General features: G+C 47.7%; 1 protein-coding gene across 3 annotated transcripts in view; it reads right to left on the bottom strand.

Annotated features, from left to right (window-relative positions):
- The window catches only part of STARD3 (StAR related lipid transfer domain containing 3), a 41,152-nt gene extending 14,905 nt beyond the window's left edge, over positions 1-26,247 (bottom strand). For 2 of the 3 annotated variants that reach the window (XM_077806199.1, XM_077806198.1), the window contains exons 1-5: positions 26,112-26,247; positions 9,172-9,431; positions 580-657; positions 193-270; positions 42-95 (exon numbers count right to left, since the gene is read on the bottom strand). In XM_077806199.1, the coding sequence (XP_077662325.1) occupies positions 42-95; positions 193-270; positions 580-657; positions 9,172-9,387 (426 nt within the window). In that variant the 5' untranslated portion in view covers positions 9,388-9,431; positions 26,112-26,247. Of the gene's footprint in view, positions 1-41; positions 96-192; positions 271-579; positions 658-4,816; positions 5,201-9,171; positions 9,432-26,111 lie in introns of those variants that run through there. The other variant, XM_077806200.1, reaches the window with a different exon arrangement.

The following is a 26,247-nucleotide window of genomic DNA, read 5'->3' as shown; positions in this document are numbered from 1 at the left end:
CAAAACAAAATCTCCCATTAGAGCCCTTGAGAGCAACTGACCTCCGAGAGGATGACCTTCACGATGAGGAAGGCACTGGACACCAGTGTAGTGAACTGGAAAAGGGAAGATGGTTACACACATCTACATGCCAGCTTCAGTTTAGAGAGAGAAAAAGTCCAATACATCAACAACAGAAAATGGATTCCTTACCGCGATGACCCACCAGTGGCGCAGTTTTAAGAGTGCATAGCCCAGAAGTAACACAAAAAACCGGAAAAAAGCCAAGACCTTTAAAAAACAAAAGAGGCACAGATAAGGAGAGAGTAATTATTATTTCTGTTACACTCATGCTGAACTGATCATGCAGGGTGCCGCACAGACAGAGCAAGCGACAGTAAGATCTTCAGGCATGGACTAGCTAAATAGTCAAGACAAGAGGTGGGAGGTGAATGGCCCAAGGTTCCTCATCAGGTCAGTGGCAGAGCTAGGCACAGAAATCAGGGCTTCTGAATTCCCGTCCAGTGCCCTATCCATTAAGCCATCTTGTCTCTATCTTAGAGAGAAATGTCTTTCCCTTTGGCTTTTTAGCATACTTACAAATATATCAAAGAATGAGGTTTTAAACTGGTACTCAATGATTTCGATTTCCAAGTTCTTCTGAATGCCATTGTTGGTCTGAGGGTTAGAGAGAATAGAAACAGAGAAATGTTGAGTGCAGAGATAAACTAAAGAGGATAAAAATCAGACAGTTCTGTTTAAAACATTAGTTAGCTCAAGTTAGGTATCAGGGTTGTCTGCTGAATGCGTAAGTGGACTCATCAGCAAATGTTTAGCCATGAACGTATGCAACACTTCATTTCACTGTCTGTTTCACATGCAAGTAACACAGAGCAGGAACAGCATGTAGATGCTTTAAGAAAGTGCTTGGGTACTAGAAGGTATTGAAAAAACACCCACTGATTTAAACCCACTGATTTAAAAACAAAAATCTCAGTCACTGAAAACCAGCTTCCTTAAGAAAACTGCTTGGGTGTCTTTTTTCCACTTGATTCCTGATGCTAACCAAGGACCCCTTGCAATCCCACACTCACGGAATAAGCAGCCACTTTGACCTGCAGGATTTCAAACAAACATTTTCTTTTCAGATCCAGTTATTGGAAGCGTGCTCTGAATGGGATTGAAAAAAAAACCAACTGATTTTCTTAAAGGACCATTGACGAAGAAAGAACTCGGAAGGTTCTGATTGATGTGTGATTGATGATGCTTCCACAGGGTGTTGTCTACATAAATATTCCTTTTCTTTTACAAGTTATATCATACAAGATCTCTTCAAGACTACTTCAGATCTGTTCTCAGATGATACCTATTAACAGGCATTCCAACGCTAACAGAGAAGTACACTAAGGTTAGGTCTACACTACGAAATTAGGTCGATTTTATAGAAGTCGATTTTTAGAAATTGATTTTATACAGTCGATTGTGTATGTCCCCACTAAACGCATTAAGTCGGCGGAGTTTATCCTCAATACCGTGGCTAGCATCGACTTACAGAGTGGTGCACTGTGGACAGCTATCCCATAGTTCCCGCAGTCTCCGCTGCCCATTGGAATTCTGGGTTAAGCTCCCAATGCCTGATGGGGCAAAAACATTGTCGCGGGTGGTTTTGGGTACATGTCATCAGTTGCCCCTCCCTTCATGAAAGCAACGGCAGACAATCGTTTCGCACCTTTTTTCCTGGGTTACCTGTGCAGACGCCATACCATGGCAAGCATGGAGCCCGCTCAGCTCACTGCTGCTGTTGTGAGCATTGTAAACCCCTTGCACATTATCCTGGAGAATGTGCAGAACCGGGCTAAGAGATGCCAGCACGAGGACGATTGTGATGAGGACATGGACACAGACGTTCCTGAAAGCACGGGCTGTGGCACTTGGGATATCATAGCGGCAGTGGGGCTGGTTGATACAGTGGAACACCGATTCTGGGCCCGGCAAACAAGCACAAACTGGTGGGACCGCATAGTGTTGCGGGTATGGGATGATTCATAGTGACTGCGAAACTTTTGCATGCGTTAAGGCCACTTTCCTTGAACTTTGTGAGTTGCTTTCCCGTGCCCTGAAGCCCAGGAATACCAAGATGAGAGCTGCCCTGACAGTTGAGAAGCGAGTGGCAATAGCCCTGTGGAAGCTTGCAATGCCTGACTGCTATCAGTCAGCCGGGAATCAGTTTGGAGTGGGCAAGTCTACTGTGGGGACTGCTGTGATCCAAGTAGCCAAGGCAATCACTGAAGTTCTGCTATCAAGGGTAGTGACTCTGGGAAATGTGCAGGTCATACTGGATGGCTTTGCTGCAATGGGGTACCCTAACTGGGGTGGAGCGATAGACGGAACGCATATCCCTATCTTGGCACCAGACCACCTTGCCAACTAGTACGTAAACTGCAAGGGGTACTTCTCAATGGTGCTGCAAGCACTGGTGGATCACAAGGGACGTTTCACCAACATCAACGTGGGATGGCTGGGAAAGGTGCATGACGCTCGCATCTTTAGGAACTCCGGGCTTTTCAAACAGTTGCAAGAAGGGACTTACTTCCCAGACCAGAAAATTACCATTGGGGATGTTGAAATGCCAATAGTTATCCTTGGGGACCCAGCCTACCCCTTGCTCCTATGGTTCATGAAGCCGTACACAGGCAGCCTGGACAGTCGTAAGAAGCAGTTCAACTATAGGCCGAGCAAGTGCAGAATGGTGGTAAAATGAGCCTGTGGATGTTTAAAAGCTCGCTGGCGCTGTTTGCTGACTAGGTTAGACCTCAGCGCAATCAACATTCCCATTGTTATTGCTGCTTGCTGTGTGCTCCATAATATCTGTGAGAGGAAGGGGAAGACATTTATGATGGGGTGGGAGGTTGAGGCAAATCACCTGGTGGCTGATTTTGAGCAGCCAGACACCAGGGCGATTAGAAGAGCACAGCTAGGTGCGCTATGCATCAAGAGAGGCTTTGAAAACCAGTTTCATGACTGGCCAGGCTACTGTGTGACAGTTGTGTGTGTTTCTCCTTGCTGCAAACCTGCCCCCTTTGTTGATTTTAATTCTCTGTAAGCCAGCCAACCACCCTACCCCCTTCGATCACAGTTGGCAAAGGAAATAAAGTAACTATTGTTTTGAAACCATGCATTTTTTCTTTATTAATTAAAAAAAGAAGTGAGATAATTGACAAGGTAGCCTGGGTGGAGTGGGGTGTGGGAGAAGGGAAGGACAAAGCCACATTGCTTATTGTAGCCACACTACAAATCAAAACTGTTTGAATGACAGCCTTCTGTCGCTTCGGCCATCCTCTGGAGTGGAGTGGCTGGGTGCCCGGAGCCTCCCCACCGCGTTCTTGGGCGTCTGGGTGAGGAGGATATGGAACTTGGGGAGGAGGGCAGGAGGTTATACAATGGATGCAGCGGGGGTCTGTGCTCTTGTTGGCTTTCCTGCAGCTCCAACAGACGCTTCATCATGTCTGTTTGCTCCCACATTAGCCTCAGCATCGCCTCCTGCCTTTGCTCCTCACGCTCACTTAATGCTTTCCTGGCCTCTGCCACTGAATGCCTCCATGCATTAAGCTGTCCTATCAGTGCGGGAGGACGCATGAGCTCTGAAAACATGTCATCACACGTGCATTTTTTTTTTGCCTTCTAATCTGCGATAACCTCAGGGACGGAGATGATATGGGGAGCACAGAAACATTTGCACCTGGGAGGGGAGGTGGGGATAAAAAGGGAGAGTAAAATTTAAGATGATACATTTCTGAGAACAAAAGGGAGACTCTTTCACAGTGAATCAAGCAATTCACAGCAGACAGCACATGTGCTTTAGGTAGAAGGTCGCATTTTGCCTTTTATATTGAGCGCCTGCTGATATGGTGACACATCACAAATGGCTGGGCAACAGAATTCGGTTTCCAGGCAGCCATGGTAAGCCTTTTGGTACGCGGGGTTGGCTTCTTACACCTTCATAACATGTGGGAATGGTTTCAAACTGCAGCGCCATCCTTTCCCATAGCAAGCAATGCCGGTTCGGTTTCACATTTAAAAGGAAGGGCTGCAGTTTTCGGGTGGATGTGAAGCACACACACCTCCCCACACCCCACCATTTGGCTAGTCTCTGGGATGATCCCTTCACCCCTCCCCCCACCGCGTGGGAATTCTCTGGGACAATCCCTTTCAGCCAAGCGCAAACAACCCAGCATGAACAGGGTCCTTTGACTGTTCGCTTACGAAAATTCCCCCATTTCAGCCAGGTGACCATGAATGATATCAATCTCCTGAGGCTAACACAGAAAGATACAGACTGAATGTTGCTTGAATGTGACCAAAACCCAGGACCATTCACTGACATGCTTTGTGCTGCAATGATTCCAGACTACTTGCTACTGACTTGGTGTGGTAAAGTGTCCCACCATGGAGGACAAAATAAGGCAGCCCTCCCCAGAAACTTTCTGCAAAGGCTTTCAGAGTACCTCCAGGAGAGCTTCACGGAGTTTGGGGGGAGGGAGAGCTTAGTGGTTTGAGCATTAGCCTGCTAAACTCAGGGTTGTGAGTTCAATCCTTGAGGGGGCCATTTAGGGCAAAAATTGGGGATTGGTCCTGCTTTGAGCAGGGGGTTGGACTAGATGACCTCCTGAGGTCCCTTTCAAACCTAATATTCTAGGATTCTGGCTCCATCCCCAGACACGTTAACAGACTTTTCCAGTAGCTGTACTGTCCGTGAATGCATCCCAATTCTTCAGGGCAAATCAAACAAACACTATTGCTTTTAAACCCTGTACTGTAGTTACAAATGTGCACTCACCAGAGCTGCCTTCTCCGGCTTCAGGGTTGGGGATCCCATCTCGGGAGGGTATTGGCTCCAGAGTGATGAAAAGGTCCTGGCTGCCGGGGAGAATGGATTCACCGCTTGCCTGCTGCACATTCTCCTCCTGCTCCTCTTCCTCATCCACAAAATCCTCCTCCCTGTTGTGAGAGACTTCCCCCTTGCAGGTGTCCACGAACAGTGGTGGGGTAGTGGTAGGGTGCCCCCTAGAATGCCATGCAGCTAATCATAGAAGCGGCATGTATGGGGCTCTGATCTGCAGCGACCGTTTGCCTCCTTTGTCTTTTGGTAGGCTTGCCTGAGCTCCTTAACTTTCACGCGGCACTGCTGTGTGTCCCTGTTGTAGCCTCTCTCCACCACGCCCTGTGCGATTTTGGTATATATATTAGCATTTCTTTTTGATCAGAGTTCGGCCTGCACAGATTCTTCTCCCTATAGAGCAATCAGATCCAGTGTCTCCCTTTCAGTCCATGCTGGAGCTCGTTTCCAATTCTGGGGGAGACTGCATGGTCACCTGTGCTGCTGAGCTAGCCACGCTGACCAAATAGGAAATTAAATCAAAAGTTCCCGGTGCATCGGAGTTCAAAGTGCCGTACAGAGTGGTCACACTGGAGCACTCTGGGATAGATCCCAGAGGCCAATACTGATGAATTGCGTCTGCACTATCCCAAATTTGACACAGCAAGGTCGATTTTAGCGCTACTCCCCTCACCGGGAAGGAGTACAGAAGTCGATTTTAAGAGCCCTTTAGGTCGATGGAACGGGGTTGGTTGCGTAGATGCATTCATTTTAAAATTGACCTAACACGGCTAAATTCGACCTAACCCCATAAGCGTAGACCAGGGCTAAAGAAGGAAGATGACGTTAGCACTGATCAGTCAACTCCCAGGTAAATGTGCTGTGGCTTGAGGCAGAGGGGAAAAAAGGAAGCCAATTCGTTCTGTACAGGAATGCTATTAAGGGTCTAGCATCTATTGTGTCAAAATAACTCTGCTTCAGAGCATAGTTAAGGGCCTGCCAGTGGGATTTTTGTACCACAAATCCTATTTTTAGAGGCTTGGAACTGTGGCTTATGAGGGACTGGATGGTTCAGGTAACTGGAACCAGCCTTTCACCTTCAGGCTATTGGGTGGAATACAGCCCAGCTGGACTGGAAGTTGTTACATTCTGACAGCTGTTTCATGGTCTATGAGAAACCAGTTGGTGGGTCTTCGTCCATAGCGGACAGCCATTCGCATCATAAAAGCCGCTGCTGTCACACGTACCCTTTTGCTGGAGAGGCCAAGGACTGACTAGGCAGCCACCAAAAAGCGTTCCCTATAGATCAGGACTGGTGCACATGGGAGGAGAGCAGTGATTCTGCACTGCTGCTGTATCTGTTCTGTGGTGAGAGGAGTTCTGTCTCCTGGGCTGGCAATCCAGCAGGTTTCACAGAGCAACGGCTTAAAAATTCATACCAAAGATTGAATTTGACAGGAGATCTCACCACAGGAGGGAAGGGACGAGGGCTTTGAGCTAAACTTCTTGGAAAAAAATGGCAGGTTTCAGAGTGGCAGCCGTGTTAGTCTGTATTTGCAAAAAGAAAAGGAGCACTACAGCTTACGTGCAAATAAACGTGTTAGTCTCCGAGGTGCCACAAGCCCTCCTGTTCTTTTTTTGGAAAAAAATGAAAGTTTAAACAAACACCGCTGCCCCGAAGAAACAAAAAAAGACTGTTTGGGGAGTTCCTTTCACTCAGAAACGGACGTGCTTGGACAATTCAAGTGTGCAGGTGACTGGTGCACTTAATGAGAACTGAATGAGTTGTCAATATTGCAACAAGCGAGTGAGAACCATTTGAGCGTTTTAGATGCATGAGTCACTGCACAAACCTGGTAATTTTCACAGCAGTGCAAGTGAGCCATCTTAACACGTTCAAACATACAGCTCCTGGGCTCAAGGCCCATAGGTTATCATTTAGTCTCAGTTAAGGGCAACTCACAAGCTAACACAGCTGGGAGCAAAACTGGAACCTGAAAAATAATTTGGTAGCTTGGACACTAGCTTTATTTCCATGAGTCACGTTGTAAATCAAAATTCAAGAGACCCCTCCTTCCTCTCCCACCAGCCCTGGAGGAGGGCAATCCCACAGGGTCAAGGGAATTCACAAGAGGACAGGTCCCACAAGGGGTTTCTATAGTAACCCATTGGCCCTAGTGGAACACTGGCTGTTAATTTCCTTGCTCCTGTGGTTCCTAGACAGACCCTCAGTACTACTCATGTCGTCATTTCTGGGGGTGGTGTGAACTGAACTGCGGACTGAGACAAACTGTTAAGTGCAGACTCTGAACGAGGTAAACAGGACATGAAGATAATAGCTGATATATCCTCGGAGATCCAGTCATAATAAATAAGGCCAGACTGGTGAGGGCTGCACGTAGAATTGGAGATGCATCTCTGATCATCTCCTTTCTGCTCCTACCATAACAGGATAGAACAGCAGCACATGCAGCTTCAAAGCCCAGTTGCAAATGTGTAAGCAAGAAGTCTCTCCCTGCAAAATGCGACATCCCCCTTCACCCGGCAGCGGGCAGGGAACACCACAACACAGGAGACAGGCAGCGGCTCGCAAAAAGTTCATCAGTTCCCCTTTACTAAGGGGGACGCACTGGAGGAGGTTGGTCAGAACAGACCCGCTGCTCAGACTGAGCAATGCAGCTATCCACAGGATCTCAAACCAGGCTCTTTTCCAGCTGGGATGGTAGCACCAAAGCTGTTGAGATGCTGCTTTTCTGACCACTTATTAATATCACAAGCAAGGTCACTGTGACATTCTGTACCTCGGGGGAGTGCCCTGTAACCTCCACGTTCCGCATTTATATAGAATTGTGATCTTGCATATAAAGCAGGCCATGTGAGGTATCGGGGGAAAGGTTCTGATCTGCTGAAATACATATATGGATAGAAAAATGACTCTCAATGTCTATGAAGTTATGAGAATTGTGTTGTATGGTTGTCACTAAAACACGCTGTAAGTTGGCGAAATCAGCCAGATATTAGCTCCCCAGAGGCAACAGCAAGGAAAGTAACCAACACCCCAGCAGGGTGTCAAACAACCCATCAACAGCCACTGTCCAGCAAGGGATGGGCAATTCAATGACCTGCAGGAGGCCACACCAGGGGAATTGCTCAACCTTGCCTAATGACAGGTTTCAGAGTAGCAGCCGTGTTAGTCTGTATTCGCAAAAAGAAAAGGAGGACTTGTGGCACCTTAGAGCCTAACCAATTTATTGGCGCATAAGCTTTCATGAGCTACAGAATGCATCCGATGAAGTGAGCTGTAGCTCACGAAAGCTTATGCTCAAATAAATTGGTTAGTCTCTAAGGTGCCACAAGTACTCCTTTTCTTTCAACCTGGCCTGGAGACTCAGCAATGCCCCCCAGACATGCCTGGACTTGTGTGTTCCCCAAGCACATGGGACTGAGGGTATAAAACAGAACAGAGCAGGCCCCTGCTTCACCTTTCTCCTGCCCCCACCCATGCTGCAAGCAACAAGGACAGAGAGAAGACTGGCCCAGATTTCAAGGGTGAAATCTGTGTACTATGAACTGCGATATCCAGTGGGGTGAGAAAAAACTGCTTAATCTAGATGTTGCCCAATCTAACAGGGTTAAGAGTTTAGACTGGGTGCTTATGTTTTATTTTCTTTTGGTAACTGACTCTGACTTTTCGCCTATCACTTAATATCACTTAAAAAATCTATTTTTTGTAGTCAATACATTTGTTGTACTGTTTATCTTTACCAGTGAGTTTGTACGAAGTGTGTGGCAAATCTGCTCAGGTTTTGCGAAGGCTGGTGTATATCCACTTTCCATTGATGAAGTGGTGAACCAATTTGGGGTGGGGGTGTTTGGCTGGGGCCTTTCCCTGTGTGATTCATGAGTGGATCTGGGAGCATTCATTCAATCTAGCTGGGTGTTGGGTCTCCACATGAGTGATCACAGCACCTGGAGGAGTTTGCTGCTGGTCACTAGCAAGGCGCTGAGAGACAGGCCAGGCTGGAGAGAGTTCAGGGGGCACAGCAGTCCCACGGTCCCAGGCTGCACCCCGGGGATCCTGTCACAGTCACCATGTGCCCAATGCCAAGCCCAGGGAAAGGATGAGGATCTCTGTTTGTAACAGCTTTATGGGCCAGATCCTCAACTGGTGTGAAGTGGTTCAGTGCCCTGGAAATCAGCTGAGGACCTGGCCCTAGGGTTTCAGAATGGGGCTGTTAAAATGGGTGGACAGCATCCCAAAATCAACAGGGGAGATTCATTCACTGCTCCCCCATCAGAAAGCGCCCAGAACTCACATTCAGCTCAATTATCCACAGCAGAGACACAAACAGCAGGTCGAAGGTGACAAAGAGGCAGAAAGTCCTCCTGACATCCGAGATGGCTTTCCTCTTCTCCGGGGAGAAGTAATAGCGCGGTGAGAAGCCCTGGCTCTGCGAGAGGGAGGTGCTCATGGATGCAATGGCTGGGAGGCTCCGCTCCAGGTCATGCTGCAAGTCTCTGGGCTTGCTCATCCTCAGCCGAAACAACTACATCCGCGAGCTTGTCACCATATCACCTGCAGGGAAGATGGAAGGGACCTTTAGACACTTAAAGGGATGCTTGGTTTGCTTTATTAGCTGAGCCAATTCTTATTGGCTGCCTTGCAGCCCCAAAGGATCCCAAGCTAGGAATCATAGAATCATAGAATAACAGAGTTGGAAGGGACCTCTGGAGGCCATCTAGTCCCACCCCCTGCCCAGAGCAGGACCAATCCCAACTAAATCATCCCAGCCAGGGCTTTGTCAAGCCTGACCTTAAAAACTTCTAAGGAAGGGGATTCCACCACCTCCCTAGGTAACGCATTCCAGTGTTTCACCACCCTCCTAGTGAAAAAGTTTTTCCTAATATCCAACCTAAACCTCCCCCACTGCAACTTGAGACCATTACTCCTTGTCCTGTCATCTCCTATCACTGAGAATAGTCTAGATCCATCCTCTTTGGATCCACCTTTCAGGTAGTTAAAAGCAGCTATCAAATCCCCCCTCATTCTTCTCTTCCGTAGACTAAACAATCCCAGTTCCCTCAGCCTCTCCTCATAAGTCATGTGTTCCAGTCCCCTAATCATTTTTGTTGCCCTCCGCTGGACTCTCTCCAATGTATCCACATCCTTCTTGTAGTGTGGGGCCCAAAACTGGACACAGTACTCCAGATGAGGCCTCACCAATGTCGAATAGAGGGGAATGATCACGTCCCTCGATCTACTGGCAATGCCCTACTTATACACCCCAAAATGCCACTGGCCTTCTTGGCAACAAGGGCACACTGTTGACTCATATCCAGCTTCTCGTCCACTGTCACCCCTAGGTCCTTCTCTGCAGAACTGCTGCCTAGCCATTCGGTCCCTAGTCTGTAGCGGTGCATTGGATTCTTCCGTCCTAAGTGCAGGACTCTGCACTTGTCCTTGTTGAACCTCATTAGATTTCTTTTGGCCCAATCCTCCAATTTGTCTAGGTCCCTCTGTATCCTATCCCTATCCTCCAGCGTATCTACCACTCCTCCCAGTTTAGTGTCATCCGCAAACTTGTGAGGGTGCAATCCACACCATCCTCCAGATCATTAATGAAGATATTGAACAAAACCAGCCCCAGGACCGACCCTTGGGGCACTCCGCCAGATACTGGCTGCCAGCTAGACATGGAGCCATTGATCACTATCCGTTGAGCCCTACAATCTAGCCAACTTTCTACCCACCTTGTAGTGCATCCATCCAGCCAGGAGACTGACCCCCCTCCAATATATTCATCCCATGGAGATGATCAAGGGCACAAATGGGAGCCAGCTGCCTCACTGCCTTCTTCACCTTTGAAAATCATCCCCACCCCCAATTCAACAGAATTAACTCCCCCTGCTATAAGCAATACCTGGTAGGAGAGGCCAATGTTTGCTCTTTGGTTTACCCTTTGGAGAGGTCTTGCGTCAGCAGCAGGAAGCGTTTGGGTTATTTTTCCTGCCCCGTTTCACACTTGTCCTCTGAGCCTGTTAAAATGAGCAGGAACCTCTCTTGCCTCCCCCAGCTTTCTGCCACACCCCACATTCACACTCGTTTCAGGGGCGTGAGGATGTGCCACCAAAGGGTCTGGCTGAAAGAGAGTCCTGGTGGTCACGAAGCGCAATTTCACTCCAAACTAAATCCGTCTATGCTCTCCTGCTTCAGAGCACACTTTGCCAGCACAGAAAGCTGGCCTGCTTGCTTCTTTGACCGCAGAATCTTAGCTTTTGCCACCGATGCTATCGGGATGGCATGGCCTTGGGGAAAGGGGCACATGAGATGTTTTTGCAGAGGCAGAGATATGAACAAAGGGTCCTTTAATATAGAATCCCAGGAATAATCCCAAGGCACCCAGCTGTGGTGGAACAAGTCAGTCTAGTGGGGATGGATGGTCCCCAAGGGCTAAACGTTCCACATGGCTCTTGGGTATCGTTACTTTGTGCCATTCGCTGCCCATCCCATGGACGGGAGCGCCGCCCGTGTTTAAGTCACGTAGCTGCGCCGCTCCCTGACTACACAGACCCTTTTTTCAAAACCCCTGTTAGAACGGCAGAGTGAGGTGGATTTTATTCTGCCCACTGTATTGACAGCCCTGACAGCCAAGCTCCGATGCAGCATCTTTATTGCCGCACGGAGACTAAAGGAGGCAGAGAGAACAGCTGCATTGTCACGCCCAGAGAAAGCTGGCCGTGCCGGGCATTTAGGATAGACCTGTGAGCGGAGCAAGATTGATCAGGAAGGCGTTAGGTGGTGGTACAACACCTGGTTTAAATGTACTTGTGACCTGTTGCACTGGAACAGGTTTTCCCTTGCCTGTAGTCAACAGGAAAATGCCATGCTGCAGTCATGTGAAGTACTGTGTTTAACCCTGGCAGGTACCGTGATCTGCTATCTAAAAACCAGTGAGGTGTCATCATTCATGAATGCTCGATATGATTGGTCAGCGAGATAGTTACTGTAGTACCACGGGGGGGTTTTAAATTTCCTGTGCGACTGTAATGATCCAGCTGGATAGGGAGCTGTGGGAAGAGCAAACAGAAAGCAGTGCACTAGATCTAGATAAGAACATCCCAGTGTGCAGACACAAGACAAAGCTGTTTGAAGCTGTTAGCTTCAAAGAGCCTGTCTCCAAGGAAGCTGCAAGTCTGGTTTTGCCCAAGCTAGGAGACTGGAGAGCAAGAGAAAAGAGTTTTAAAGTCCTTTTTAGGGGGAGTCACTTGTCAACAGCTATGTATGGAGACAGGCTGCCAGAGAGAGTACGCAGAGGGAGTCTGAAGCAGCTGGGCCCTCCCACATCCAGGGAATAGCCAGCCTCGGGGTAGACTTAGACACGATGTTTTCTCTCAAATGCTTTTGTTCTAAATTACTTTTTGCCAAGAGAAGGCTTTCTGGTCACTGCACTAACCACAGTCATTGTTCGCAGAGGGAAAAGACTGCAGGGCCCGAGCCTAAGGTCATTATGTCAGCGTCTAGGTCATTATGTCAGCGTCCACACTACAGCCTTGCTCCCGCTGATGTAAGTGCCCTGCTGCACCAACAGAATAACTCCACTTCCACGAGATACGTAAAGTTTCTATCGGTGTAGTTATGGCAACGCCATGTCCCTGTAGACACTGGGGGTTACTTATATCAGCTGTTGGCTGTCATTCTTGTCAATTTCATGGCTCCCAGCCGGGCTACGCCCACCCGGCTCCCTGCTTCCCACTGGGAGCCCGGCTGCAGGATGGGCAGCCAGGCTCCTGGCAGTGAGGAGGTGAGGAGCTGGGGAGGCAGCCGGCCTCCTGGCAGTGGGGAGTTTCTAGGGTAGACATGCCCTAAGTGTGATATTCTGAGGCCATCACAGTTAGTACCATGGGCCTGCAATCCCGAGGCTGGTCAGAATGGGAGAATCATGTGATACCCCTGAGCCAGGTGATGGCTCAAGGCCTGAGAGCAGGTGCACTTGATGAGACGAGGACAGTTCAGAGGTGCAGTTTGCCCAGTAACTGTGATAGGTACCTAGGATAAAAGATGTTCCTTAACCCGGTTCGAATGTGTTTTTTCCTGTCCATATATGCAAGAAGCCACCGTGTTCTAACCCTGATAGTGCTCCACCACGTTCCCCAGTTGTGTGGATCATTGTAGGATAGGAAGGACCAGAGAAGGAATAAACATGGAGCCCTACAAGTCATTTTTACAGTCACTTTCTGACAATGGCAGCACTTTAGAAGAGAGACGTCACTTTGTATAAACAGTAACAACAAGGCCTTCCATCACTACGAGTGGTGGGGAAGAGTCTCCAACTGAAAAAAGTTAAGACATCTGTGAGTGCTAAATAATATATTGACACGTACACAGTGCCCCATTCTCTACGGTAGAGTGTCATTGTGTTCTCAGCCTGAACAACACTTTGCACTTACAGTCCTCTGCAACTTCCAAGTATTTTACAATCATCCATCAATTCTTCACAGCCGCCGTCCCCCAGCCAGATACATAAACAGCGGTACCCCCTTTTTTACAGCTGGGGATACGGGATGGGAAGTAACTTGCCCAAGAAAACACGCAACCAGGACTAAGAGTTCAGAAATTCCTGGTTCCCACTCCATGCTCTGTCTAAAATAGCGCACCGCCTTCCTAGATAAAACCAAAATATACCTCTTTACTTAGTGGATTTTTTTTTTTTTGAAGACTTGATCTGCTGCGAGACCAACACGCTGATTAAGAACACCTGAGAGAAAACGAGCGATAGTCCACTTGCCCTTCGATATGCAAAGAGCAAGTTGAATTTTGCATTAAACCCAACTAGAAACAGATCTGAGGGAAAGAGGACTTTTCGTTTCCAAGCAATTCTAAAAGATATGAATTCCAAAGCTCAGGGACAAGCACGGGTTAAGGTACTGTAGAATTCTGATAAGCAAGTGATCTTAGAATCTCATTATAAGGTCCGATGTGATGCATTTCTTTTCTGGGTTCTCCCAACACAGGCCTGTTCCATTAGACAGGGATGGAGTTTGGAGAGGGAACAGTAGCATGCCAGGGGGGTTTTTTAGCTTAAAAAAAAAACACAACAAAAAATCCCCCCAAAAAACCCACACAAGCTTTCTTCTGTGTGAAAGATTAATTATTGAGCACCCTAGTGCTTTATTACATATTTATATATTCTCTGAAGTCTCTCTTTTTGTAGCAGGATGTCTGCTCAATCCAGGAGAGAGAGAGAATTGGTTTTATGGCGCTGCTCAAGGGGTGATGCTCGAATTCCAAACACAACAGGGTTTGAGAAAGAGCAGCAGGGAGAACAGAAACAGCACTTGCTATCTTGAGAAATTCCGTGGGTGACGATAAGACTCAGAAAAGGCACCAGGAAGCTAGAATGTCCTATGGACACTCTTCTGATTCAAAAAGCAGCGGTAACATTATTAACATCTTTAAGGAGGAGAGTTGGGGGTTTTTTCTTACTCCTCAAGAGTTTGTGTTTCAAGCATGGGCCATACACTGGGATAATTCACTAACCAACTTTGTCCTCTCTGATGAGGAAGTGTTTCTAATGATTTGAGCAGGAATTTTGGAGACAGGAGGCCCCTGCATCAAACAAAGTACTTGTCTTAATTTTCCAAGGCCTTTAATGTCCTATCCCATCATCTTTCATTCACTGATCGAGATATTGACACGTAGCTCCGATTGGCCAACAGCAGCCTCTATAGCCCACTTGTTAGATTTTCAAACAAATGCCTTCTTGCTTTCCCCAATGCTGCCCCTCACTTTAAGCATCCACAAAGCTACTTCCCTATCCTCCTGCAAACCCCTACATAAACTCTCCTTTGCTGCAATGCCTACAAAAAAACTTGACAACCGTTGGGTCACTGATGAGCTGAGACCACCGCCTGTCCTTCCAATCAGTATTGTGTTATTGTCTCCTTGTGCTCCCGCTTCTGTCTGCATCCACCTGTTTCTCACCTCATACTTAAATTGTAAGCTCCTTGGGACAGAGACCGTCTCTTTCTTCTGTGTTTGAACAGTGCTTAGCACAACGGGGTTCCGGTCCACGACTGGGGCTCCTCGGTGCTACTACATACCGATAAAAAAAAAACCAGCTTTGCCACTGACTGTGTGGCCCTGGGTGAGTCACTTAGGGAAGCTGAGATAGTGTTTATCTGTACAAGGGGCACAATACCTACCTCACATAGCTGTGTTGCAAGAATTACTTGGGGTTTGTATGGTACTATTAAGTGCCAAGTATCATCTAGAGATGCCAAGAACTCAAATATAGTAGTTACATTGTAAGTGAAAGGGGACGTGTCCCACCCTAGCCAATAGCAGATCAATATCCCCATCACAAAGACACCTCAGGATTCAGTGAGACTGGCAGTGGCTGTGTGTCTGTTTGAAAGGTCCAAGCCTGGAAAAGCAGATGGCACTGCAGGTCAGGGTTGAGAGACACTGGCAAAGCAGCTTGCATAGCACCTGTCCACACTATTCTGGGATCTCGACAGCACTGCCCTTTAGGCAGCAGCGAGTGGGCCCAAGAATCTGAACTTGTCAACAGACTTTTCAAGTATTAGATAAACGTGAAAAGAACACCAAATGCAAATAACACACTGCCTTTCACACAGATCTGTCCTATGAGGCCTGACGTGCTAACACACACAGATGTTATGACCCAAAAGAGACACCTGTGTCAAAACACTGCAGGGATTTGCATTCAAGTGTGGTTATGTCATATCCTATGTACTGCACAAAGAGACACTTAGGGCCTACCATGTCAACATCCACTTGGACTGCCTTGTTCTGCAGATTTAAGTAATAAGTTTCCCATTCTCACGAAAGCTCATGCTCAAATAAATTGGTTAGTCTCTAAGGTGCCACAAGTACTCCTTTTCTTTTTGCAAGTTTCCCATTAGCACATGTCTGCATGTTAATTACATGTCTTGCAGTAAGAAGACTCAGTCTAGTAAGAGTTTCTCTTTGCCTCCCACTCCCTAGACTTCCTATTACGGATGTGTGTTCTCAGCTCATAAAATGGCTTTAACAACTAATTCTCAAGTCACCTCCTTTGATAGTTGCAGATTTTACACCAAATACTGTATCAGAAGACAAACTGGCTCAAGAGACTATTAGACTTGGATCCTTTCAAAGGGATGAACTACAGAGGATTTACTAGAAGTTAAAAAAAAGTCCTGGATTCCCTAGAGAATAGACATGTTTTCAAATGTAACCACCACTGTACACTCCCTAATAAAGGGGAGAAATCCACATTGCAGATTTCTCTGTTTCTTTGCCAGAGTGACATAACATCTACAGCTCAGCTCTCTCTCTCTCTCTCTCTCTGGATCGTAGAGACATAATTTTGTTAACACACAGCAATTACATTTTTGATCATAGCAATAATTAGCACTTACACACCACTTTACAAATGTTAATTAATGTTCAACACACCAGAAGGCAGGTACAGATTATCTACTGAATACACTTTCCCCTAGTGCTGGAATCTTATAAAATTTGGGGCGTGATTTTGAAAGCAAACTTTTGCAGCTTCTCTTTAAAGTCTTTCAGGACAAATTAGCATCTGTACCAATGTTACTGAAGGTTACTGCCTGGGTCATATTATGTATTTGTTTCTGGTAGCTCCCACAAAGTGCTAGGACCTGTCCCAAAGAGCTAACATTGTAAAGTGAGGGAACAAAGACAAGGATGGAGGGAGGGAAGAGAAAAGTGAATAGCAGAGTAGCAAGGTAGTAATCTGGTTCTTAAAAAGAAAAGGAGTACTTGTGGCACCTTTAGAGACTAACCAATTTATTTGAGCATAAGCTTTCGTGAGCTACAGCTCACTTCATCGGATGCATAAATTGGTTAGTCCCTAAAGGTGCCACAAGTACTCCTTTTCTTTTTGCAAATACAGACTAACACGGCTGTTACTCTGTAATCTGGTTCTTGACTCCATTCTGATAATGAAAAGTTTTACTTTTAACACAAGCTTTGGGCGGGGGCTTATCTATAGAAACAGCCTCTCAAAATCCTCTACAAACTCTGCTATTAAAGCTTATGCTCAAATAAATTGGTTAGTCTCTAATGTGCCACAAGTACTCCTTTTCTTTTTGTGAATACAGACTAACACGGCTGTTACTCTGAAACAGCTGGATTGTTACTTGAAGAGGTGGGCTTGTGAACGAGCTGAAGAAAGGTGCTCCACGCCTGGGGGGAAACAGTTGTTGACATGTTTGTAGAAGTGCTAGACAGAAGAAATCCTTCCCCCTGCCTCCCCATAGCCTTTGCAAAGAGCATCCCTGTTAGAAGTGTGAGCGGGATCAGTGCTGGACATAAGTATATTGGTGCCCCACACAATGTTATTTTGGTGCCCTCTCCCCATCACTTCTGCTTCCCTTAGGAATCCAAGCACATCTTTTCCATGGGGCACCTCCAATCCTTGCCCAAAAGGTGCTCTCCCACAGCATAGCTGATTGCCCTCTGCAAAGACAGCTTCTTTCCATAGCAAAATCCTTCCTATATAGTGGTGCCCTAGGCAGGTGCCATCCAGTCTATGCCTAAATCCTCCCCCACAGCTGGCAGCCTGACCTCAGAATTTCACTCTGCAAGCAGGAGGAGGAAGGCCTGCGAAGGGGAAGCTGTGATCCTACTTCATGCCACAATGCTGCTGAAGGGCCAGTGTCCTATTATCAGCCCCTCAGACCCCTTGATCCTGGTTCATCTCATGAAAGCCCTGCCTGGGAGGGACAAACGGGCAAGGAGGCCACATACCAGCAGTGCAGGTTGGAGGGGTGAGTCTGTGCTGTGTTTAACCCTGGGTGGTTTTCTGTACCCCACACGAGTGCCCTTCCCCTGAAGGGCAGATGCCCCCAAACTGCCACTACCCCCCACCCCACGAGAAGGAACAAGGAAGAGCTCTTACGGCTTCCTTTCAGCACCCAAAGCTTGGTATTGCAGCCATCGGCGCTGAGCCAGGGACATGTAACTTCTTTGGGAGTCAGAGGAGACTCCTTAGTCCCCCCCGAGCAGGGATGGTTACTCAGTGAGGCGAGGACCCTGCCTCCCCACTTCATTGGAGGGCAGGCTGCTGCTGCACAACTCCAACCCGTTATGTCCCAACAGAACCAGACTGTGTATTTGACTGTACAACGCTCAACTCTTATTACCTGCTCTGATTCCCCCCCAGAACAGGGTAAGCCTCCTCATGGAGCAGGCCTGACACTAATCAAAGGTGGATTTGTTTGATGGGCTTCATTTTCCCCTTCCCAGTTAAGATTTTTGCTCAGACCTGGGTGTAGACAGGCCCCTGGTTTCTCCAACCCCACCCCCTTCATCAGCAGTCACAATCCCAGAGATCAGACAAATTGCAGTCAGAGTTATAGCGATGACACACGCCTTATCACTTGGCTCAGTTTCCACTAGTGACTCTCCTTCCCCTACCTAGTGAGACTTTCCATCACTGAACTAGATGCTCCCAGGAGACGCTGGGCATTACAGTCATGTGACTTAACAGTAATCAAGTATTTGGTGTTACAAGAAGAGGTTAATCAAAACCCAAGGCTGTGCACGTCCTCCCTCACAAGCAGAACAGTGAACTTTAAGCCACTTTATCTCTGGATTCAGAGTAGCAGCCGTGTTAGTCTGTATAAGTCTGTATCCGCAGAAAGAACAGGAGTCCTTGTGGCACCTTAGAGACTAACAAATTTATTTAAGCATAAGCTTTCGTGGGCTACATCCGATGAAGTGGGCTGTAGCCCACAAAAGCTTAGGCTCAACTAAATTTGTTAATCACTAAGGTGCCACAAGTACTCCTGTTCCTTTTATTTCTGGAGCTTCTTTCACTAGCCACCAGACACCACCTAGGGCAGCAGGAAGACCAGACAAGGGATTCTCAACTTGAGAATTCACTCTTGGTCAGAGGGCTGTTTTAAAACAATGCACTTGCGGTTACTCACACGCGGTGACTCAACAGGACAGGCTGGCCTCTTCTCCTTCCTTCATACCCTGACTTCCTCCGGCTACGGATCAAAACTGACAATGCGTCAGCAGTCTTCCTAATAGCCCTGGGTCAGCAGCTGGCCAAGGGTAAGTTAGGGAACTGAACCCAAACTGCAGAGTTCAGTTTGGATCCAAACACGGACATCTGAGCAGGGGTTTCGATCCCGCGTTCTGATTCAGGACCATGTGGCACACAGATACTCAGACCTCAGGGTGTCAGGAGCCAAATTAGTGATCAACATTACCCAAAAGAGCCACAGCAGCGTGAATTCATTATTTACTGTTTATATATATTGCATATTTTCCTCACAGCAAAATGACTGATCAAGTATTATTTTATCAACGACAACTGGTTAATAGCATAGTAAAAGCATCCTGATTGGTTAATAATTCAATCACACAGGGTTTTAATATGTGCTGCAAGAAGGAGACATGGTAAAGAGCCACTTGCGGCTTGCAAGTATCACTGATCTAGCAGAATGATGGGGTAAGCCCCCCAAAGAACAGTTTTCTGGCATTTAGTCTCACTGCCCACAAGAGCCTTGTGCTCTCTGATCCATACAGCTTACTGATCCTGAAGGGCTGAACATGCCCTAAGGCAGCTCACTCCTTCTCCTTTCCTAGGGGCAGAACAATTTGTACACAGCATGCTGTGTGACTCACTATCCCTGCCAGCTCTTAGGGCACCCCCCTCCTGCCTCAAGAGTACCACCCCTATTTACTGCATTCTGGCTATGTTACTGTTGTGTGTGCCCGACGGCAACTGTCTGTGCAGCTCTTACCAGCAGGAGAGTGGGGTGGGAGGAAGTATTGTTTCATGGTCTCTGTGTATATAATGTCTTCTGCAGTTTCCACAGTATGTATCCGATGAAATGAGCTGTAGCTCACGAAAGCTCATGCTCAAATAAATTGGTTAGTCTCTAAGGTGCCACAAGTCCTCCTTTTCTTTTTGCGAAGACAGACTAACACGGCTGTTACTCTGAAACCTGTCTGTACAGAGTGGCTGGCTTTAAAAGGGCTGTGCTAACTGCAGAGAGCCACTGTAAAGGCGGATGGCACCTCTCAACCATGTTCTGCAATTAGGGGATCAAAAGAGCCCCACCAAAGCCTTCTGGATTACCCATTTTTCCAACATCCCTTGAAACCTATAGAAAAATCAAGATCACACTGTGCAGCCATATCTAGGTTCCTTCTTTATTCAAAATGACAGAACCCTGTCTGCATCCAATTTGCAGTCTCCGCCGTTCAAGCGAACACCCCCCCCAGTGCAGCCGCCTCATTAGCCCTTCACACTATCAAAACAATTTTCAGAACACTTCAGTGGCAACTTAATTGTTCGAGCCTCTGCTTCACACCAACTCCATCGTGCTCTCTGATCATAGCAACTTTGAGTCCAGGGGTTTGCGCTTCTTCCCTTCCCTCCTCCCATGCTCCCCTGGAGTTTACTGTCTGACACCGACCACTTCCCTCCCATCCCTGCGCCTGCAAGTCAGCAGGAAAAACACCCTGCCTAAATATTCAGGAAGGCTGATTTCCATGCCACTGCAGATCAGCTGCGAAACTCCAACGTGCAGACTGGCAACTCAAGGTCTCACAACTGTGGGATGAAATCTCAAGGTCTGATGTAATTAATCACTGTTTTTATTAACAATCACCAGCAGCTGCCAGCTTGAGTTTAGAGACCGACCTTAATGAGGAGACTCTCAGGGCCTCATGTAAAAATTAGAATTAAAACCTGCAACAGATCGAGTTTGTCTGGAAGTAGGTTTAGGAAACATAAGATTTGCTATTAGGCCATTACTCCATTAAGTTTCTGGCCTCCGGGAGTGACCAACATCAGATGCTTTTAAAGGAAATAAAATTCACCTCATATCCACAAACTACTCCTAGCATTAAGGGGCTCATGGGTGGAGAACGGTCATGACCCCTCAGGCCCCACCATAGCACTTTAGAGGTTACTATGCAGTCACGGATAAAATCCAGTTTGCCACGAGCTTCCTGGAACTGTGACTGCCACAGGCTGATTACATTCCATGCGAAGCAGCATTTCCTTTTATTTCATCTAAATTTAATCTGCCATTCATTTTACCAAGAGACCACTTATTCACTCAAGGGCTTGGGTTCAGATTGTATGCTGCTCAGAACAGGAAACTGTGGACGTATTTGTCTATGAAGTTTCATGCACTCAGGGCTTGGCTACACTTACATTTCGTAGCACTCTAACTTGTTGGCTCAGGGGTGTGAAAAATCACCCCCCTGAGCGCAGCAAGTCAGAGCGCTTTAAAGCGCTAGTGTAAACAGGCTCCGCGCCCTGGGATCCCCTCATGGAGGTGGATTACCAGGAGCGCTGCGCGCGACCACACTCGCACTTCAAAGTGCTGCCGTGGGAGCGTTCCCGTGACAGTGCTTTGAAGTTTCCAGGGTAGCCATGCCCTTAGTAGCAGTGCATTAATAATAAAGCACACAGTGTAAAGAGACTGATCAGATTGCACTGTACTTTTAATGGAGATTTATTTAAAGTTGCAAAATCTCCTTTTACTTGCGTCCTTTATGGTGGTGTGATCACCTTTGGCGAGGTGCTCAGATCCGGTGGTGATCCATGTGACACAAACGCTTAGAAAGATTCAGATTTATAAACACATGAGGAACTTTAGATGAACTTTGGACTGTTCAGTGTAGACCGTAATCAGCGTTACCGTAGGGTGGGGAGAGTTGCAACAGTCTTCGCAAAGTCAGGTCACTTTGTTTGCTCATGAAGCGGCTGCCAGGGCCAACGCACACCTTTGAATCTTTGCTTTCGAGCAGCCCAACAAGAAGCACGCCGCATTGTGCGCGCTTTCAGATCAATGCAGCACTCCAACACAGACAGCAGCATTTTCCTCACACCATAAAGTTTTACAGCACTCAAGTTTGGACAATACTCGTAGCAGCACCAGACGAAAGATCAAAAGCAGACATATCCAACACTTCTGCTGCGCAGAGATCCCAGGGCTGAAGTAGAAGGGGCGAAGTATATCAGCAGAGGTTGGGCATGGGGGGAAAGCAGTATTAGAAAGCAGGGACACTACCTGTCAGGTTGGATGGGCAGACCCCTGAAAGTCCGGCCCCCTAGCCTTGTCCGTAGCTTGCAAAGTGAGGGCAGCTACAATGCAAGAACAGGAGAGTGGAGAATCATAAAGGCTCTGAGATGATGACAACATGTTTTCCAACATGATGTGTAAACTAACAAGATTTTAAACATGACTTAGTAGCTAATGGAGACAGGACAACCACAACCAGCTAACACGTATTTTAAACAAGAATGTTTGCCCTCATTAAGGACAAAATTGCACTGATTAACAGGATAAACATTTTCTAACATGAGTCATTCTCCTGGTGTAAACACAGTCAGACTCCTGTGAAATGCCCTCCTACCCCCAGAAAACAGAAACAATAGTAGTATTTAGACTTCAAAAAAAAAAAAAAAATAGCACCAAGAAAAAACAAAGACTTAATTCTGACAAGCTGCCCAGCAAAGGCAGTGTCTGGATCACTCTCATTTGCCTGCATAGTTCAGGGTCTCAATATGTTTTGCAACACAAGCCTCTAAAAATAGAATATTCAACTACTACATAAGCACCAGCCTTTCATGTTACAGGTTATTGATGAGTGACTACCACATAGAGGTCTCGACACTGCAAGTCACAGCAAGCTCTAGGGATATTCTTGGCTTATTCCTTCTGGTAAGTGTTGTTAAACAGATAGAGGGGGGTCTGCAAGTCAGGAACTGAGTTCTGGTCCCAGCTCTATCTATGATTTGGCGTGACTTTAAGCAAATCACTTTATCTCTGTATGCATTAGTTTCCCCATCTGTAGGCAGGAGATGATACCACTTCCCAGCAAGGGGAGAGAGGCTTAACTAGTTAATATTTATAATAGCACCTTGAGGTCTTTGGATGGAAGCACAAGGTGGCATTAGTAAATATTGCTACAGCTTTTAGCAATCTGTTAGTCTCTGAACGCTTCTAATAAATGTTTACTGTCTACAGAGCTTTCTCTTCTCCTCCTTGCTAGGTCGACTCTCCTGTTTATTACCACTATTGCCAAAAAAACAGATCAGATAGTTTTAAGCCACTTAAATGTAATGGCGCCCTTGGCGAATTAGTGCATAAAGCAGCTTTGGAAGGATTTGATTTAAATCAGAAAATCATTGGTAATTGTCAGTTTCTCCCTCCACCCAAACATCAAATTCCATTGTCAATCAAGATTTACAGGGAGAATGCTAAACCAGAACACTGCTACTCTTCTAGACAACAGGTGTCCCTTATTTGCTCTCAGTTTTATCTATTAATCAATGATTAATGCGAAATATGATCAAGGGTGACTTTACTCACTGGATCTACTTACCTTTAGCACAGGAGTGGGCAAACTGTGGCCCGTGGGCCACATCCGGCCCATCAGACCATTTAATCCGCCCTCAGCTCCAGCCAGGGAGCAGGGTCTGGGGATTGCACTGATCCCACGCTCCCGCTGGGGAGCGGGGTCTTGGGCTTGCCCCGCTTCACACGGCTCCCAGGAAGCAGCCGGCATGACCCCCCTCTGGCTCCTACCCAGTATGCACAAGCGCAGCCAGGCAGCTCTGCACGCTGCCCCATCTGCAGGCGCCACCTCTGCAGCTCCCATTGGCCGCGGTTCCTGGCCAATGGGAGCTCCAGGGGTGGCACCTGCAGATGGGGCAGCGCACAGAGCTGCCTGGCCGTGCCTCACAGTCGGAGCGGGGACATGCTTCCACGAGCTGCTTGTGGTTTAAGTGCCGTCTGGAGCCTGCACCCCTGAGCCTCCCCCACGCCCCAATCATCTGCCACAGGCCTGATCCCCCTCCCGCCTTCCAAACCCCTCAATCCCAGCCCAGAGCCCCCTCTTGTACCTCAAGCCCCTCATCCCCAGCCCTCATACACCGCCAATACCCCAACAGCCTGCCCCAGCCCTGCTCCCCCTCCTGCCCTCCAAACCCCTCTTTCTCAGCCTGGAGCCCCCTCCTGTACCCCAAACCCCTGATCCGCAGCCCCACCCCAGAGCCCTCACCCCCCACTGCACCCCAACCCGGCGCCCCCTCCCGCACACTGAACTTCTCATTTCTGGCCCCATCCCAGAGCCTGCACTCCCAGCCGGAGCCCTTACCCCCTCCTGCATCCCAACCCCGAATTTCATGAGCATTCATGGCCTGACATACAATTTCCACACCCCGATGTGGCCCTCAGGCCAAAAAGTTTGCCCACCCCTGCTCTAGCATGTTGCAACCCTTTCCCCAGGCCCTTCACTTCATCTGCTTTGTTTAGCCAGACTGTAAGCACTTTGGGGCAGGGACTTTACTTACTCTTAACTATATTAATATTATTTCTTCTTTGTCATCCTGTAGCATCTAGAGGCCTCAACCAATTTAGAAGGATGATCTAAGGGATAAGAGACTGGATTTGGACTCCGGAGATCTGTGTTCAAATCCCTGTTTAGCGCCAGACTGTGTGTGTAATCTTGGGCAAATCAATGAACCTTTCCTGTGGGAATATTGTTTCCCTTCCTCCCAGGGGTGTTGCAAAGATAAAATACATTAATAATTGTGATGCACTTGGATACCATGGAATGAGGGCCATGTAAGCATCTAAATGGATTGGAGCCCTATTATGCTAGGCAAACAGAATAAGAAACAGCTCCTGTTTTAACAGCTTAACAATTTAAATTATACAACACTCAACACAATGTGACTCCAATCCTGACCATGGCCTCAAGCTCTACCGCAATACCAATAATTAGAGTCATAAGTATTGAGGGTTTTTTTTAATTTCCCACTAGTGCAAAAATGTAAAAGGGTCAAATCTGGCTCAGATTTTAAATTCCATACATTTTAAAAAATTCCAAAAGCAACCTAATACATTCTCCTGAATGGCTGAAGCCAAACTTTGTAGAACGGAAAAAATTAGAAATGGAAGTGACTCACGACTGACTGGAAAGAGCGAAAATTTTCATAATCAGTCTGCTTAAGTGTTTATTTGCAGAGCTGTGAGAAACAGTTCTAAAAACTAAAAGAAAAAAAGAAAAAAAGTGAAAAGTACATTAAGTGTTCAGTTTTTTAAATCTAAAATTATTAGAAACTTGGGAATTTTTAACACTCCCAAGAATCAGTATAATGATAAAGTTTTGAAATAAACACTTGCAAACACTCAGGTTATTAATAGGAGAAAAATCCAGAATCTGAGCCCACAGATAAGCCATCACACTCTGATAGCTGGTACCAAGGGACCAGTGTTTCTCAAACACTTTTCGGGACCACCAGGACAGAGAGAATATGAAGCTGGTGTATTGGCAGTGGCCAATGAGAGGAATCTCTCTTATATGGATGGAGCTGTCCTGCGGGTGAGTGGGAGAAGTGATAACTTCTCCCCCTGTAGACCTCAAAGCAATTTACAAATGGAAGCTAGTATCATTATTACTTAAATACACACACACTGAAGTACAGAGAGAGGATGGGACTTGCTTAGTCACACAGCCACTCAGTAGCAGTCAGGAGTCCTGACCCCCAGTCTTGAACACTGATTTGTGGGGATCAGTGCTCTCTTATTTCTCCCCTTCAAACCAGCTGCCTTTTCATGGGGCTAACAGGCACATCGTGCACAATGAGGACAACACACCAATGACCGCCAAAGCCTCGCCACAGGGCGGTACACAGGTGTCAGCTGGACCCCTCGGACAACGGCGCTGAACAGAAAGAGCTGACCCCCAGGGATCCCCCTGAGGTGGGGAGGCTCCATGAGGGTCAGACTGAGCCTCCCGCAGCTCCCCAGGCCTGGCACAGATCACAGCCTGCAACCCCGCCGCCCGGATCAGAGCAGGGGACACAACCCAGGAGGGACAGACTCAGGCTGGGGGAGAGGCTGAGCCCTGACCCCCCAGCAGAGCATGACGAGGGGGACGGACGGACAGACAGACAGACACCAAAGGGGGGGGGGTTAAGGCACAGACACGGGGGAACGAGGACAGACAGACACACCAAGCTGGGGCGGGGGAAGGGAATAAGGGGCCCTGGGAGGGACACAGAGAGAGGAGAGGGCCAGTGAGACAGACAGACGGACTCTATAGGGGAGGGTCAGACGGACAGACAGACAGACAGACAGACGCGGGGGGGGGTTCGGTCGGACAGACAGACAGACAGACGCGGGGGGGGGGGTCGGACGCCACAGCCCGGGGTCTCAGGGCGGGCGGCCCCGTCGGTACCTGCTCATGGCCCCAACCGCCGCCCGCGGCTCTGTCCCGGCGCCGGTGACAGCTTCAGGCCGGAAGCAAATCCCGGCTCGGGGCAGGCCGCTTCCGGGCCCCGCGCCACCCACAGGCCGCTTTCACCAGGCGTCGG

Source organism: Eretmochelys imbricata, chromosome 27 (assembly GCF_965152235.1).
Source record: "Eretmochelys imbricata isolate rEreImb1 chromosome 27, rEreImb1.hap1, whole genome shotgun sequence".
Lineage (NCBI taxonomy): Eukaryota > Metazoa > Chordata > Testudines > Cheloniidae > Eretmochelys > Eretmochelys imbricata.
Note: the sequence above shows the minus strand (reverse complement) of the source record. Positions and strands in the feature narration are given on the sequence as shown.